A 13,360-nucleotide genomic window follows, 5' to 3' on the forward strand; every position below is an offset into this window, starting at 1 on the left:
CTAGAGGGACAGTTAGGAACACCACAATCTATTCTTGCAGAGGACCCGATTTCCGTGCCCAGCACCCACAGCAGACAACTCACAGCTACCCATGTGTATCTCCAGCTCCCTCCAGAAGGAGCCGCTCCCTGGTCTCTTCAGGCACCCACACACATGTGCACATGCACGCATGTACACACAGGACTAAAATAAACCTTAAAAATAAAAATCAAAACGGAAGTGTTGAGCTTTAACAGTGCCTCCACCGGTGGCTTTACTGGAGAGCTGCCCCATGTGTATCTGCAGGAAGGCAACAAGTCCGAAGTCTCGGCTGCACGTATGCAAGTTAATGCGCTCGTAACCCAAAAACCCTCAGGTCAGCTGAGACACTCCTGGACAGGGACGCTAACACAATGATAGCATCTTTCTTGGGGATATTAGGATCCAGGGGTCCCCTGATAAGACCAACAGACAAACCTCCAGACTGCAGGAGAATAAATAAATATGCAGATGGAAACTTCCAACCCCAAAGTCCCCAACAACCCCTTGGGCACACTGTCTCTACCCCCAAAAGAGCTCGCTGTCCTTTCTCATTCTCCTTAAGGCACAGCCTGCTTCTGTACAGGCCTGTCTCCTCTCTCTGTTATTCTTAAGTTGCCCCAATCAACCCTGACCTAACATAGGCAACTGTTAAATACTCCACTGCCAAGATTTTCCTGGGCAGAGATGAATACCTTGGCCCAAACACTGAGGCAAGGATTAACTTAACCTCAGGCAATGACTGAGAACATCTTTCTCTGCTGTAAACTATATTGTAAAATGCCTTTGAAATAGCAAGCACTCGTGAATACAATAACCACTTAATCAAGGCTATAACTATTGTGAGCTAATATACAATCTTCTAAAATAACAGCCCTCCTTTTTCCTTCGTCTTCCAGTCTTTCCTGAGTTGATTTGGACAAGATGAGTCAACTGGAGGCAAAAGTCTATAATCTATCTTGTAAGTACAAATGAAGAAGCTGGACCAGCAAGGCAGGAGGGCAGTGGAGAGAGGTCGAGAGCATCCATCGTGGTAACACCAGATAGTAACTAGAAGGGTGTGGCACTGCATCTGCCTACACCATCTTTACAAGCTGCCCAGTGTGGTGGTTTGAATATGCTTGGCTCAGGGAGTGGCACTTTTAGGAGGTGTGGCCTTGTTGGGGAAGAGTGTCACTGTCAGCATGGGCTTTAAGATTCTCCTCCTAGCTGTCTGGAAGTCAGTCTTTTCCTGGCTGCCTTTGGATCAAGATGTAGAACTCTCAGCTCCTCCAGTGCCATGACTGCCTGGATGCTGCCATGCTTCCTGCCATGATGATAATGGACTGAACCAGTAAACCAGTTCCAATTAAATATTGTCCTTTATAAAAGTTGCCTTGGCTGTGATGTCTCTTCACAGTAATAAAACCCACACCAAAACACTCATCCTAACTATTTTTATTTTTGGCCTTAGAACTCCTTAGCTCTATCCCTGCCCACCTCACACTTGGCCACACCAGTCTCTCCCTGTCTCATGCCACACCACCTATCTCTCTGGACCCAGGATCTAAAACGCATGTGTGATGTGGTGCTAGGGGATGGCATGACATACTGTCCTTACAGAATGGATGACAACTGTGCCTCTCCTCATTGACACAACTGAGCCTGAGGTAGGGAGTAAGTTCCTGTGGCTCGTGGCCTAGCCATCTCTCTCAGTGCAGAGGCTCTTCCGGATGCCAATGCTTTTAGCAATGGAATAAAATTTATTATCCAGGCCTACTGGGTGTAACTCATACCACAAACCACACACATTTAAAAACGTGTTAGGAAATGAAGTGAAGGTTATAACATCCACGAAACCATGCCAATATCCAATGCACAAGTCCAATCAACTTCCAAAGCTGCTAAGTGTTCACTCCTGGTCTCCAGGCAACTCTTCCCCTGCCCCTGACACCAAAGGAAAGCTTCCATATTCCAACATTTCTTAGAATGCACTCCTTGCCATCTGGCTCCTTGAGCATCATTTCCTTGGGATTCATTCACATTGATTTATCTGCCTATGGCCCCTTCCTCCTTAATGCTAAGGTCTACCCCAGGGTAGGGAAACACCACAATTGGTTCATCCTGCTGTTGACAGACTCTCAAGCTGCTTCCAGTACAGGAGTGATTATCAATATCATAAGTGATGATGTGTGACTCTCAGTGCAACACACAACAATGCTGTGATCGTGTTCAGGGCAGGGACTCTTCAGGATGCCCTTCTTACAAAGTAATATTTGAGCAGAGTTTGAAGTATGCAGGGTGGAGAACCAGGAGAGTCTGGTAGAAGAACGCTCTTGGCAGAGGGAACGGCTAACACAAAGGCCCTGGGCAAAAGTGCGCCTGCTGGGCTCAAAGGATAGTTCTCTGTGTTCCTTCTCAAAGCTGCTTGTCTGGAAGAATGGGCATCCAAGCAGAAAATTTTTGGAGAAGAAATGGCTGGAATATACCACCAAATAGCACAGGGCATTTCATCTCACTTAACAGTAACACCCATCTTGCAAGGTACGCCTTACTCTCTCCGTTGGTGAGGTACGGAAACAGGGGGTTAGGATATTTGCCTTGTCCCCAGGATTACACAACTAGGAATGGGTAGGGCCAGGCCAAGAACTGTGAAGTCAGAGGGTTTTTTGTTTGTCTGTCTGTTTGTTTTAATGGGTTCACGATGAGAGCAGTTCAAAGCATCCCTGCCCTTCCTATGTAAAAGGACTCCCATCTGACGTGGAGGGAGCCAGGCTGAAGCCGTCTCCTCCATGCTTCCTTATGATCCATACCCTTGCATGCAAGGTGGCCATCATATACACATCACTAACCAAAACCATCTGGCCCACTTTTGTTCTTGGTATAGAACACTGTCACTGGACAATGGATATTGGTACAGTCTTTCTAACACACATACACATGGGTACACATGAACACACACGCACATGTGCACAAAAGGTTGGGGGTGCTACAGGGGAGCCTAGTGGGCAGGTGCCCTTTTTCCTGTCTCTCTGGCAGAAGAGTCATCTTAATAAGTTTATTTAATTAAAAAGAAGAGAGGAAGCCCATGATGATCTTGAGTATTTAACATAAACTAAAAGACCAAAGTGAAGCCAGCTACCAAAACTGCACTGGCAGCTTTCACACCAGAATAAGACAGGGACAGCTTGCAAGGCTGCTAGGACTCCGGGAACTGCTAGTGACCCAAAAAGCACACAGTAGGTGCTGATAAAGGATAGGCACCATGGAGCCCCCTGGCACACACAGCACCAACATGTGCACAGTGAGAGCCTGCTCCCGGGATTTGTCTCAACTCTCCTCCCTTTGCCAGGGGGCCCAGGTAGCCTACCCCTCCTACAACTAGTTCCCATTTTCTCAGACTTTGCCATGGTGGTGCACACCTTGAATCCCAGTATTTATGAGGCAAAGGTGGGTACTGTGGAATGCCTCTGTGGGAGGGAGCCTCTCTTCTGGTGAGGTGGATCAGCTAATGCTACTTGCTGCTCATCCGAGCAGAGCCTGTTAACTGGCTTCACTCGATGCTATGCTGTCTTTAACTCTAGGCATCTGCTTAGAGCAGTGGTGATGATAAGGAAGATGCTTGGTGGGGCTCCTGGTTCCTCTTTTGGTGTGAAGGAATGGAAATTCCTCAGCTCTGGGCCACAGTGGCTCTCACACTGTAACTCCGCCCTCAGCCCCGCCTCCCTGGCCCCTGTTCTGCTGGACTCTGGTCTTCACTTGTGCAGGTTCTGGGACTAGGAAGGCTTGTCTACTTCCAATTCTCTGCAGTCAGAGACAAGAACATTTATCTGCAGCTGACCTTGCAGACGTCTGTCCTGGTTTGAAGCTTGTCATTTAAAAGTTCCTTCTCGTCACAGAAGTGGTCCTTGGAAAAATCTCTCCAGGATGAATCTAAGAGCCCAGGCTGTCTTTATGACCCTTTTAATGTCACGATGGTAGATTTCTGAAGCTGCCTGGTTCCTCTCTTTATTCTGCTCGGCTGCTCGGGTTTTTTAAGGGTGAGTCTCAGCCGTTCGGAAGAAAATGTCATTTCATACTAAGTCGGTCTTCCCTGGAGCTGTTCCAACTGCTTCAGAAGCATCCTTCTGGGCCTCCAAACAGGCAGGTGGTAATTATTACTCTTTCTGGAAAGAGGTGGAGCTGAGAATCTCACCTATACTGAACTGCTTCTTAAGTGTCTGTGGGAGATCAAAGAAAAGACCCTGAAAACATGAGATGGGACAGGTGTGGTTAAAAAAAAAACAAGACTGAAAATAAAGCCCCCCCGAAAAGGTGAGTTCTCCCAGTCAGCACATAGGTTGTGCCCCCATGGTTGACAGCATCCATACCATGCTTGATGAGTGCTGACTTAGACTCAAAGAAGATTTTTCTCTGTTTTTATCTTTGCTGGGAAGAAAGACCAACAGTCCCCATTCCACCTTGCTTTAAGTTTCCAAGCTACCAGGGCCATGTTGCATAAGTTCACAGGTCCTAACAACTCCAACAGACCACCTGTGTGATGGGCAGCACTTTGCAAGCCCTTCAACTTCAGTTCTCCTCTGTGCTAGTCATGTAAGGCAGGCTGCTGTCCCAGCAGGGAAACCAGCCCTCACCATCTCTGACTACTTTACCCTACATTATTTTTTCTCTCAGGTTCTGTCCCTCCAAATGCCACCAAGAAGCCTCCTTGGGTGTCAACAGTAGAAAGCACCATGAGTTTGGACTGTAAGGCCTCATGCTAATTCCCAGCTCCGTCCCTCACCAGCTAAGGCCCCAGGAATCACTTAGTTTATGCACCCCATGTTCCGCAACTGGTAGGACAAACTCTTCTGCAGTGCAGCCACCAGAAGCCAAGGACGTAGAGGATCGTTCTGGTCCAGCTTGCCACACAGTGGATGCTCACCGTGCCTCACCCTCTGAGACTTCCACTCTGCACAGAGTCTGACAGCAACTGGACTCAGTGATTTTTTTTTTTTCAAGTACTGCAAATGGCAAAGCCACGATATAAGCAATGTTCTAGACACAACACCTTGGTCCTGCCCTGCTCGAGTCCCCTTCCTGCTTTTACAGAAAATAGAAGATGAGGAGAAGAGCTGTTTTGAGTTGGCAATGCAACTGCCTGAACGAGGAACTGCAGGTGCCCTTTCTTTATTAGCAGAACACCCTCCAGAGTGACCGAGAAAGCGCTCTGAACCTCCACAGAGAGATTTCAGCTCTGTACACTATCAGGGCCTGCATTATATGATCTAGACATCTGGTGTGAACCTGACTCAACTCATGGGGTTGGTATAAGGATTATATGAGTTAAGGAGTGGGAAGGCATCTGGCTGGTTTTAGTCTAGCTGAGAAAGTCCAGAGAGATTCAGAGAGTGCAAGCGCCTTCTTATCTCTGTCCAACATCCCCACCTGAGCCTAGCCCCAATTAAGCCATCGCCTCAGCACCAAGAATTTTATATTTTGTTTTGTTTTTGTTTCCTTGAGACAGAAATTCTCTTCTGAGCCTTGGCTGTCCTCAAACTCACAAGATCTACCTGCTCCAGCTCCCAAGGACTGAGATTAAAGGCAAGCACCACCACTGACTAGCTGCCACCAGATTTTTTAATTTTATATTTTCATACACTAATGGTCTTCCACACCCCCAGCTCCTCCAATAACCAGCAACGCCCACCTTCCCCATACATGTGCAGGTCTCCTCAGGTTTCTCTGGGGTTACACTAAACACACAGCTGCTGTACCGCTCTCCTCTGCCCTCTGGATCACTCTCTTTGCCTCCTGCTCTTTTCCAGCTACTTTAGTCTCTTGTTCTCAAGGACGATTATTGGTACTTACAAGTGAGACATTAAAGCTGACCGACCACTCTGCACTGAGGGGCTCAGAGTTCGGGGAGCACAGTGACTTTTCCCTAGGGAATCCCACCACGTCAACATCTAGAGAGCTTTACCCTGGGTCATGCAAAGACCCTTTCCCTTCTTTTTGAACCACCCACTATGCATGAATGTCTGCCACAATCATGAAAGAAGTAGGAACCAAGAAACAGCATTCGGCCTGCCACTGTTTGGGACAGGGACAGAGAGTCACCAGACTTTATCAGAATGCCAGGGTGTCTCAAATTCATTCAAGTTAAAACAAACCAGTAAACAAGCAAACAAACAAACAAAAACTAAGGATAATGACAACTCTTTGTTTGTAAGGAAGTATTTTCAAGTGAAGACGAGTAGAGAGAGGAACAGCCTTAAATGATCCTGCTCTCTGCCCTCCCTGTAATGAACTAATACAAGACATTCCCTGTTCCCCACCCACAGACACAGCCCCACAGACCAACCACCATCACCCCCAAGACAAGCAGTTTCTTCACTTGTCATGAGCTGAGAGGAAAAATGAAAACACTTTGTTGCCTGTGACCTCCTCAGAGAGCATGACTGAGTCCTGACCTGGCCTTCTGTAGCCTTTAGGAGAAACTGGGGCAGAAAAACAGGAAGGAGATGCTAGGGAGCTCTCCAGGGCCCATTCCATGTGAGGAAACAACCGCCCACTGGGGCAGGGTCAAAAACAGCCCTCTCGACTGCCTGTGTCTTCAGAATCCCATGCCCACCGCAGGGAAAGGCATGGAACTGCCCGGCACAAAAAAAAAAATGTCTGATACACACACACACACACACACACACACGCCTAGGCCCCCATCCCCACCCCCCACTCCTGTGCTACCAAGTAATCCACTCCATTTCTATCCGCCCACAAAGTTTTTCATTCAGTCCTGAAGATCTTTAAACAGCCATGGTGACATCTGTGTATAGGTTTTTTTGTATATATGTTAACTTGCTTCATAAGTCTGAATTATATTCACTAGATATTATCAATCTGGATACCTGCTGTCATATAATAGTTTGAGTGAGAATGGCCCCCATAGACTCATATTTGAATGCGTGGTCCCAGTTGGAGTGGGCTCTGAAGTTTCAAAAGCATATACCATTCTAATTAGCGCTCTCTCGCGCTCGCTCGCTCGCTCTCTCTCTCTCTCTCTCTCTCTCTCTCTCTCTCTCTCTCTCCCATTGCTCCAGCATCATGCCTGCCTGCCTGCTCTCCTGTTTCTCACCATGATGGTCATGAGGTCATGAACTCTAAACCTCTGCAACTGTGAGCCAGCCCACAATGAACTCTTTCTTTTATGAGTTGCTTTGATCATGGAGTCTCTTCACAGCAACAGAAAAGTGCTAGACATCACTACAACACACTAGTCTACAGTTTTAAAGCTACTAGGAACTAAAGTCAGGGATCCTTAATTCTGCACCCATTCTATCCTGCACCTTACAGTTTAAAATGCCAAGTTAAATTTAGATCGTATTAAGGGGAAAAATTACAACTGTAAACTTTGTTTCAAATTTACCCACTGTGAATATATACTAAGTGTAATTATTTTAGGTTCCACAGGAGCCAGAGAACAAGCCACCCTGACCAGCTGATGGGCTGTCTTTCCAGCAGCAGCAGCATGGCAGGCATTGCACACAGTGTAGCTGCACACACAGTGGGCACTGACCAGGTTTTTGAAGAGTGCCGTCAACTCCTTGGTGAACACAGAGAACTTCAGAAACGCGCTTCCTAAGTCTGGGTCATCTCTGCATACACAGTTGCCACCGAACTTCTCCAGAGCCTGGGTGTACTGTTCCTCGTTCTCCACGTGTGCTGCAAGAGCAAGCGGAGGGACTGTTAATGTACCTACCAAGCAGTCGGTCCTGGACCACTCTAGGTCTTTCTCTGTTGCAAATAAGACTACACACAATGCCCGGAATGAAACATGGAGAACACCCTCAGAATAAACAGTGAGGAACAGTCAGGTTGCAGGAGTAGAAATACAATTACTATTCCAAAATGAAACCATTGTGCCCAAAGAAGCAGCTAGTGATATAAAAGTAACCTATCAGGCTCCCTACAGGACAACAGAAACTCTCGGAGATATCCCATTACCCCAAGGTTTCCCAGACTCCTCCTCAGCCCGACCACCACACTAGCCATTGGTCTAAGACAGGGTCCCAGCTCTCTCTTAGAAATGTAGCAAAAGATGCCAACTCTAAAGCATAGGACATCCAGTCAGAGATCCACGCCACTGTCACCTCCTTACACAGGGACTATGGTGCTCTCTGAAGCCTTGGCTGGGCAACAAGAGCCAGTTTGGTCCTCATCATCTGTGCTCTGGATCTCTTCTGCCCAGAACCTCCCACCCCAGCTCCTACTCTTCTCGATCCACTTATCTGTTCCCTGAAACTCTAAAGACTTGTCCTAATTCCTGGGTGCTTGGGTCTCCACCTCCCCCCTCCTTCCATTGACATGCCACACTGAAACTGTCAAGTAAGTCTGTTCTCATCCACTGAAAGTTCTTAGGTGAGGGACCAGGCTGTCCCCGACCACATCATGAACATATGGCCACAGAAAGAGCAAACTCTGACATTTATCTTACCATCAGACTCAAGATAATACACTAAAGAGGAAGAAACCTAGGGTCTCTAAGCTCAGAGGCTCTACCAGTCCAGAACATCAAGATTATACACAGAAGGAAATGTGGCTTGGTAGCATACTCCAGGTCCTGGGTCAGATCTCCAACATCACACAAACCAGGCACGATGGCACATGCCTGCAATCCCATCACTTAGGAGGTATGGGCAGGACAATCAGTTCAAGGTCATCCTTGGTTACATAGCAAGTCTGGACTACATGGGAAGATATCCAAACAAATAAAAAGATCAATAAAGTCAAACACAGGTGTTTACCAACTGAAAAAGCCAGACTCCCCACTCGGATCTCTGATTCAAAGTGAGGGTAAGGAGCACAGCAATTCCAGTAAGTTAACATGATGGAATCAAATTCCCTCTGTGCTAGGACAGGCATTTCAAATGAAACCAGCCAGTCTGTAATAGAACTACCACTCCCATGGGTCTTGCTTCCTAGACTTTTGTCTCAATTAGAAACTAAACACAACCAGTTTCCAGGCAAGGCAGGGCAGGCAAGTGCATGGCGCAATGAGTGTAGACCTTGCAGGCAGAGATGTCCACAGGCTATGGCTGTCTCATCAAGGAATGATCCTGAAGGCTCCTCTGCAGTCGCCTTCCTCAGGAACAGAACCATTGCTCATTAGCTCCAATGCCTGGTAACAATGGGACTAAGCCTTTTAAGGTCAGTCCTAAACCCTGAGCCAATCCTATGACCTATGAATGGCCTGTTTACCCACTGCCAGGGAGGCGCCATGTCCTTGACCTCAATTGGCACCTGGTATTTGTGGGGATGCTAATGTGGATTTAGCAAACAGCGGAGAAAATTAAATTTCGATGCCTCAGTCTTTTTATTTTGAGAAGCATTCCAGGGCTGGGATGTCCTCGGTGGCAGTGCTTATTTAGCATGAACAAAGCCCTGAGGATCATTTGGCAGCCCTGGGGTGGGAAGTTTCCAGAAAGAGGCTCAGGAATTCTAGATGAATACACATGCACTCACACACACACACACACACACACACACACACACACGTACACACATGGATGCGCATGTCGGCATCACAAGAGAAGCCCTCAGAAGATCTGGGCTCCATTTCTATGGCTGCCAGGGGCGTTTGTGTGGCTGGCAGGTAAGAGTAATCCTCACTAACCTACTCTATCAGTTCTGTCAGTGACAGAGGCCTGCTGGCCTCTGATGTCAGAATATAGTAATAGTCAGTATAGGGTAAGGACACACACAGTGCACACAACCAACACCACAAACAGCAGTAACTATGACACCAGACGTCTATATGGAGTCCCAGGCAACAAAGCCGCAGAGTGGTACTGCTGGGCTTCAGCCCCGAATGTGTCTGATTCCCCAGTCTGCCCCTCCCTTCTCTGACACACTGGCATTTCATATCTAAAAATAGCTTACCTTGGGCCAGCAAGACAGCTCAGTGGGGAAAAGTACCTTCTATGCAAACTGGGCAGACAGGGTTCAATTCCCAGATCCCATGTAAAGGGGGAAAGATAAAACAGATTCCAAAAAGCCATCCTCTGATCTATGTATGTGTGCTGTGGCATGCATGTGCTCACATACAATAGTAAATTACACTTTAAAAATCAAAACTAGTTTGCCTTGCTAAAACCGAAAGTACTCATATTTTAGATTCTTAAATTCCATTTCACAGTTAGATCACTAATCCCCATTTCTATGTATACGTCTAACATATGTGGTGAACTGTGAAGAATAGGCCTTCTGCACCAAACACTATTAAAGACAAACAAACAAACAAAAAACTATTTCCAAGTTAAAACATAGGCAAGACCCAATGAGGTTTTAGCCCAGAGCTGATGGCCACAGCATGTAGCTGGTGCTGGCCATGTGCAATGTGAGTGTGTGTGTGTGTGTGTGTGTGTGTGTGTGTAAGGGAACTTCCTTCAAGGTTCAAATGAGTCGAAGCACCTCACTCTAGCCTGTATGCTCTTCATCTTTGTGTCTTCCTAGGGTGCCCAGGATAGTGCCCACTGTGAGAACAGCCAGTTCACCTAGAAGCAGGGTAACTGATTGCTCCAGATCAGCCCCAAGTTGGAAATTTTCCTACCAAGACCTGAGAGCAATCTGAGAGCCTTTATCCTTCTTTTGCCAAAAAAACAAACCTTAAAATAGGAACCTAAAATAAATAGCCTGGGAATAAAGTTTCTGGAAAGATCCCAAAACACATCTATCAGCTTTTATTTACAGAACTGAAAGCTGTTTTACGGACACTCGCTCTATCACATCTTCTGCTCCAGTTTGTGGGATCCCAAGACAAGAATATCTCCTCTGGGAGCCTCGGGGAGATGGGAATCTGAGCGGCAGGACCCACCCTAGGATGAGACCCCATCTCTTTGGAGTTCCCTCTGCACATGTTTCTGTCCCCTACACCTCAGGCACGAGATCCAATCTATTCAAGAGATGGATGAACTAGGGTGCACTCACCTAAGAACCTATCCTCTAAGCAGCAGCAGACAAGAAGGTTAGAGGCGAGGGTTAAGTTTTATCTTATGCTTTTTGGCTTACCTGATTTTGTCATTTTAAAAGTGTATATCAAGGAGGAGATCCAAAGAATGTGATTTAAGAAAAAAATTATTGGATCTAAAAAGGCAAAATACCTTTTTATTTTATTATTTTATTTGCTCCTCTTTAATTTTAAAAAAGATTTATTTATTTATTTATTTATTTATTTATTTATTTATTTAATGTATATGGCTACACTGTAGCTGTACAGATGGTTGTAAGCCATCATGTGGTTGCTGGGAATTGAACTCAGGACCTCTGCTCGCTCTGGCCCCGCTTGCTCTGGCCCTGTGTGCTCTGGTCCAAAGATGGATTTATTATTATATGTAAGTACACTGTAGCTGTCTTCAGACACAAACCAGAAGAGGGCATCAGATCTCATTACGGATGGTTGTGTGCCACCATGTGGTTGCCAGGATTTTGAACTCAGGACCTTCGGAAGAGTACTCCCCAGCCCCCTTGCTCCTCTTTAATGAGACACGTACACATAAAGCTGTCGAGTCAAAGTGGCACAGAACACTAAGGGTACAAGCCACCGGCACAGAGCAATAAAACATGGCAGGGGGGCTCGTCACAGCCAGGTAACCTCCAATGACCAACATGGTCTTAACTACCTCTGTCTCCAATTCAGATATTCCATTCATTACTTTCAGCCCAGCAGCTGGAGTATGGCAGGACCTCAGAGTGACACCAAGGACAAGTATGTTCCTAGGAGCAGGTATAAATGCCTAGGGAGAGAGATATCAGTGTCCTTGCTGATCACTGTTCTATGCCAGGCACCAAGGAAACATTTGGACAATGGTTCCAAGGGTGGATATGAATCACCAACGGGAAACAAGAAGGCGTGAAGCTCTGTGAGCCCTGGAGAGTCCTATGTATTCGATGGCTGTTAACATCTCTTTCAAAGTTCCTGCCTGCTTCCAGCTCTCAACTCTGAAACCAAAACCGGTCAGGACATGTCTCCTGTCCAACCATATCCCTGTCCTGTTCTAAGGGTGCTGATAGAGGACCTGTCCTAGCCCTCTCTTTACAGACAGCAAGCCAGGCAAGGGAAGACAGCAATTGCATCAAGTTATACAGCAAGTCTGCAGAGCCAGAGCAGACCCCAGGCTTCCTGACTCTCAGCCCAGTGTTCTTCCTCCACACCAGGAACTGCTGGTATATCTGCTCTACTTGCAACCCTCCCTTCTGCTCTAAGATAAAACAAAGGCCACACCCTTCCAGTCAAGCCAACAGCTCGAAATGCCATCATCGATGAAGAGAACCAGGTGGGCAGATCCTGCACCAGCGTGGCCCCAACTTCTGTGTCACCCCTAGGGCTGCTCCACACAAGACCACAGACACGTGAACTCTGATGGAGAAGCATCCACCGAGGTGGCACATTTGAGCCACCTGGACAGCTAGTGAAGGGAACAATCGAGGAGACATTCATTCTCCACGACAGCAGCACTGTGACACACTCCCTAGATGACATGATTAATATTCAAATGCTCACCACATGTTACATGAAGATATTCCAAAGGTGATCATACCCCCGGCCCTACAGGCTACCTGGTTTCAGATCTAACCTGAAGCACACAATTTCTAAAGGAATAAGGTAAACTCAGGGATGACCTCACCACCCCACAGGGTTATTTCCTGTCCCAGGGGAGAGTTGGTTTTAGGATTCATTTCTAGGGTCAGGCCCAGATGAAAACCTGAAAGTAATTTTGGTAATGAAGTCTTTAAAATGCCCACGCCATTTGAGAACTCCACTTCCGGGAATCTTTCCACAACAACGGTTCTTAACCTGTTGGGTCTTGACTATCAGAAAACACACATTTCTGATGGTCTTAGGAACTTCGATACCACTCAGTAGTAAAATTACATTTATGAAATAGCAATGACAATAACATGGTTAGGGGTTCCTAAGACCATCAGAAATATGTGTTCTCTGAGGTTGAGAACTGCAGGTGTGAGGCCAAGGTTAGTAGAGCATTGCATACAGATGATTTACAGTCTGGAAATAAGAGATGTACACAGTGCCAACAAGGCTGAGCTGGAGGAGGGCGAGCACACCTACAAAGTAGCACTTGAGGGTGGCTTTTAAAGATTTATTTTAATTGTGTGTGTGTGTGTGTTCACACAGAGGGAAGAAGAGGGTGTTGGATTCCCTGTAGCAGGTATTTGGCCTAGTTCTGGGTACTAGAAACCAACTCAAGTCCTCTGCAAGAACAGTATGCATGCTTAACCACTGTGGTCATTTCTCTAACACGAGGGTCAGCTCATTAAATCATCTCACAGAATGGAGGATAGAAGACCCAACTTGGAAAAGACAGAA

The 13,360-nt window shown here is 46.7% G+C and overlaps 1 protein-coding gene across 7 annotated transcripts in view; it reads right to left on the reverse strand.

Annotated features, from left to right (window-relative positions):
* The window catches only part of Asap2 (ArfGAP with SH3 domain, ankyrin repeat and PH domain 2), a 156,269-nt gene that overhangs the window by 74,284 nt on the left and 68,625 nt on the right, over window positions 1-13,360 (reverse strand). For all 7 annotated transcript variants that reach the window (XM_021178725.3, XM_021178724.3, XM_085830226.1 and 4 more), the window contains one exon: window positions 7,553-7,698. In XM_021178725.3, coding sequence (XP_021034384.1) covers window positions 7,553-7,698 — 146 coding nt within the window. The remainder of the gene's footprint in view (window positions 1-7,552; window positions 7,699-13,360) is intronic.

The sequence above is a fragment of the Mus caroli genome, unplaced genomic scaffold (assembly GCF_978045245.1).
Source record: "Mus caroli unplaced genomic scaffold, Mus_caroli_1 scaffold_14, whole genome shotgun sequence".
Lineage (NCBI taxonomy): Eukaryota > Metazoa > Chordata > Mammalia > Rodentia > Muridae > Mus > Mus caroli.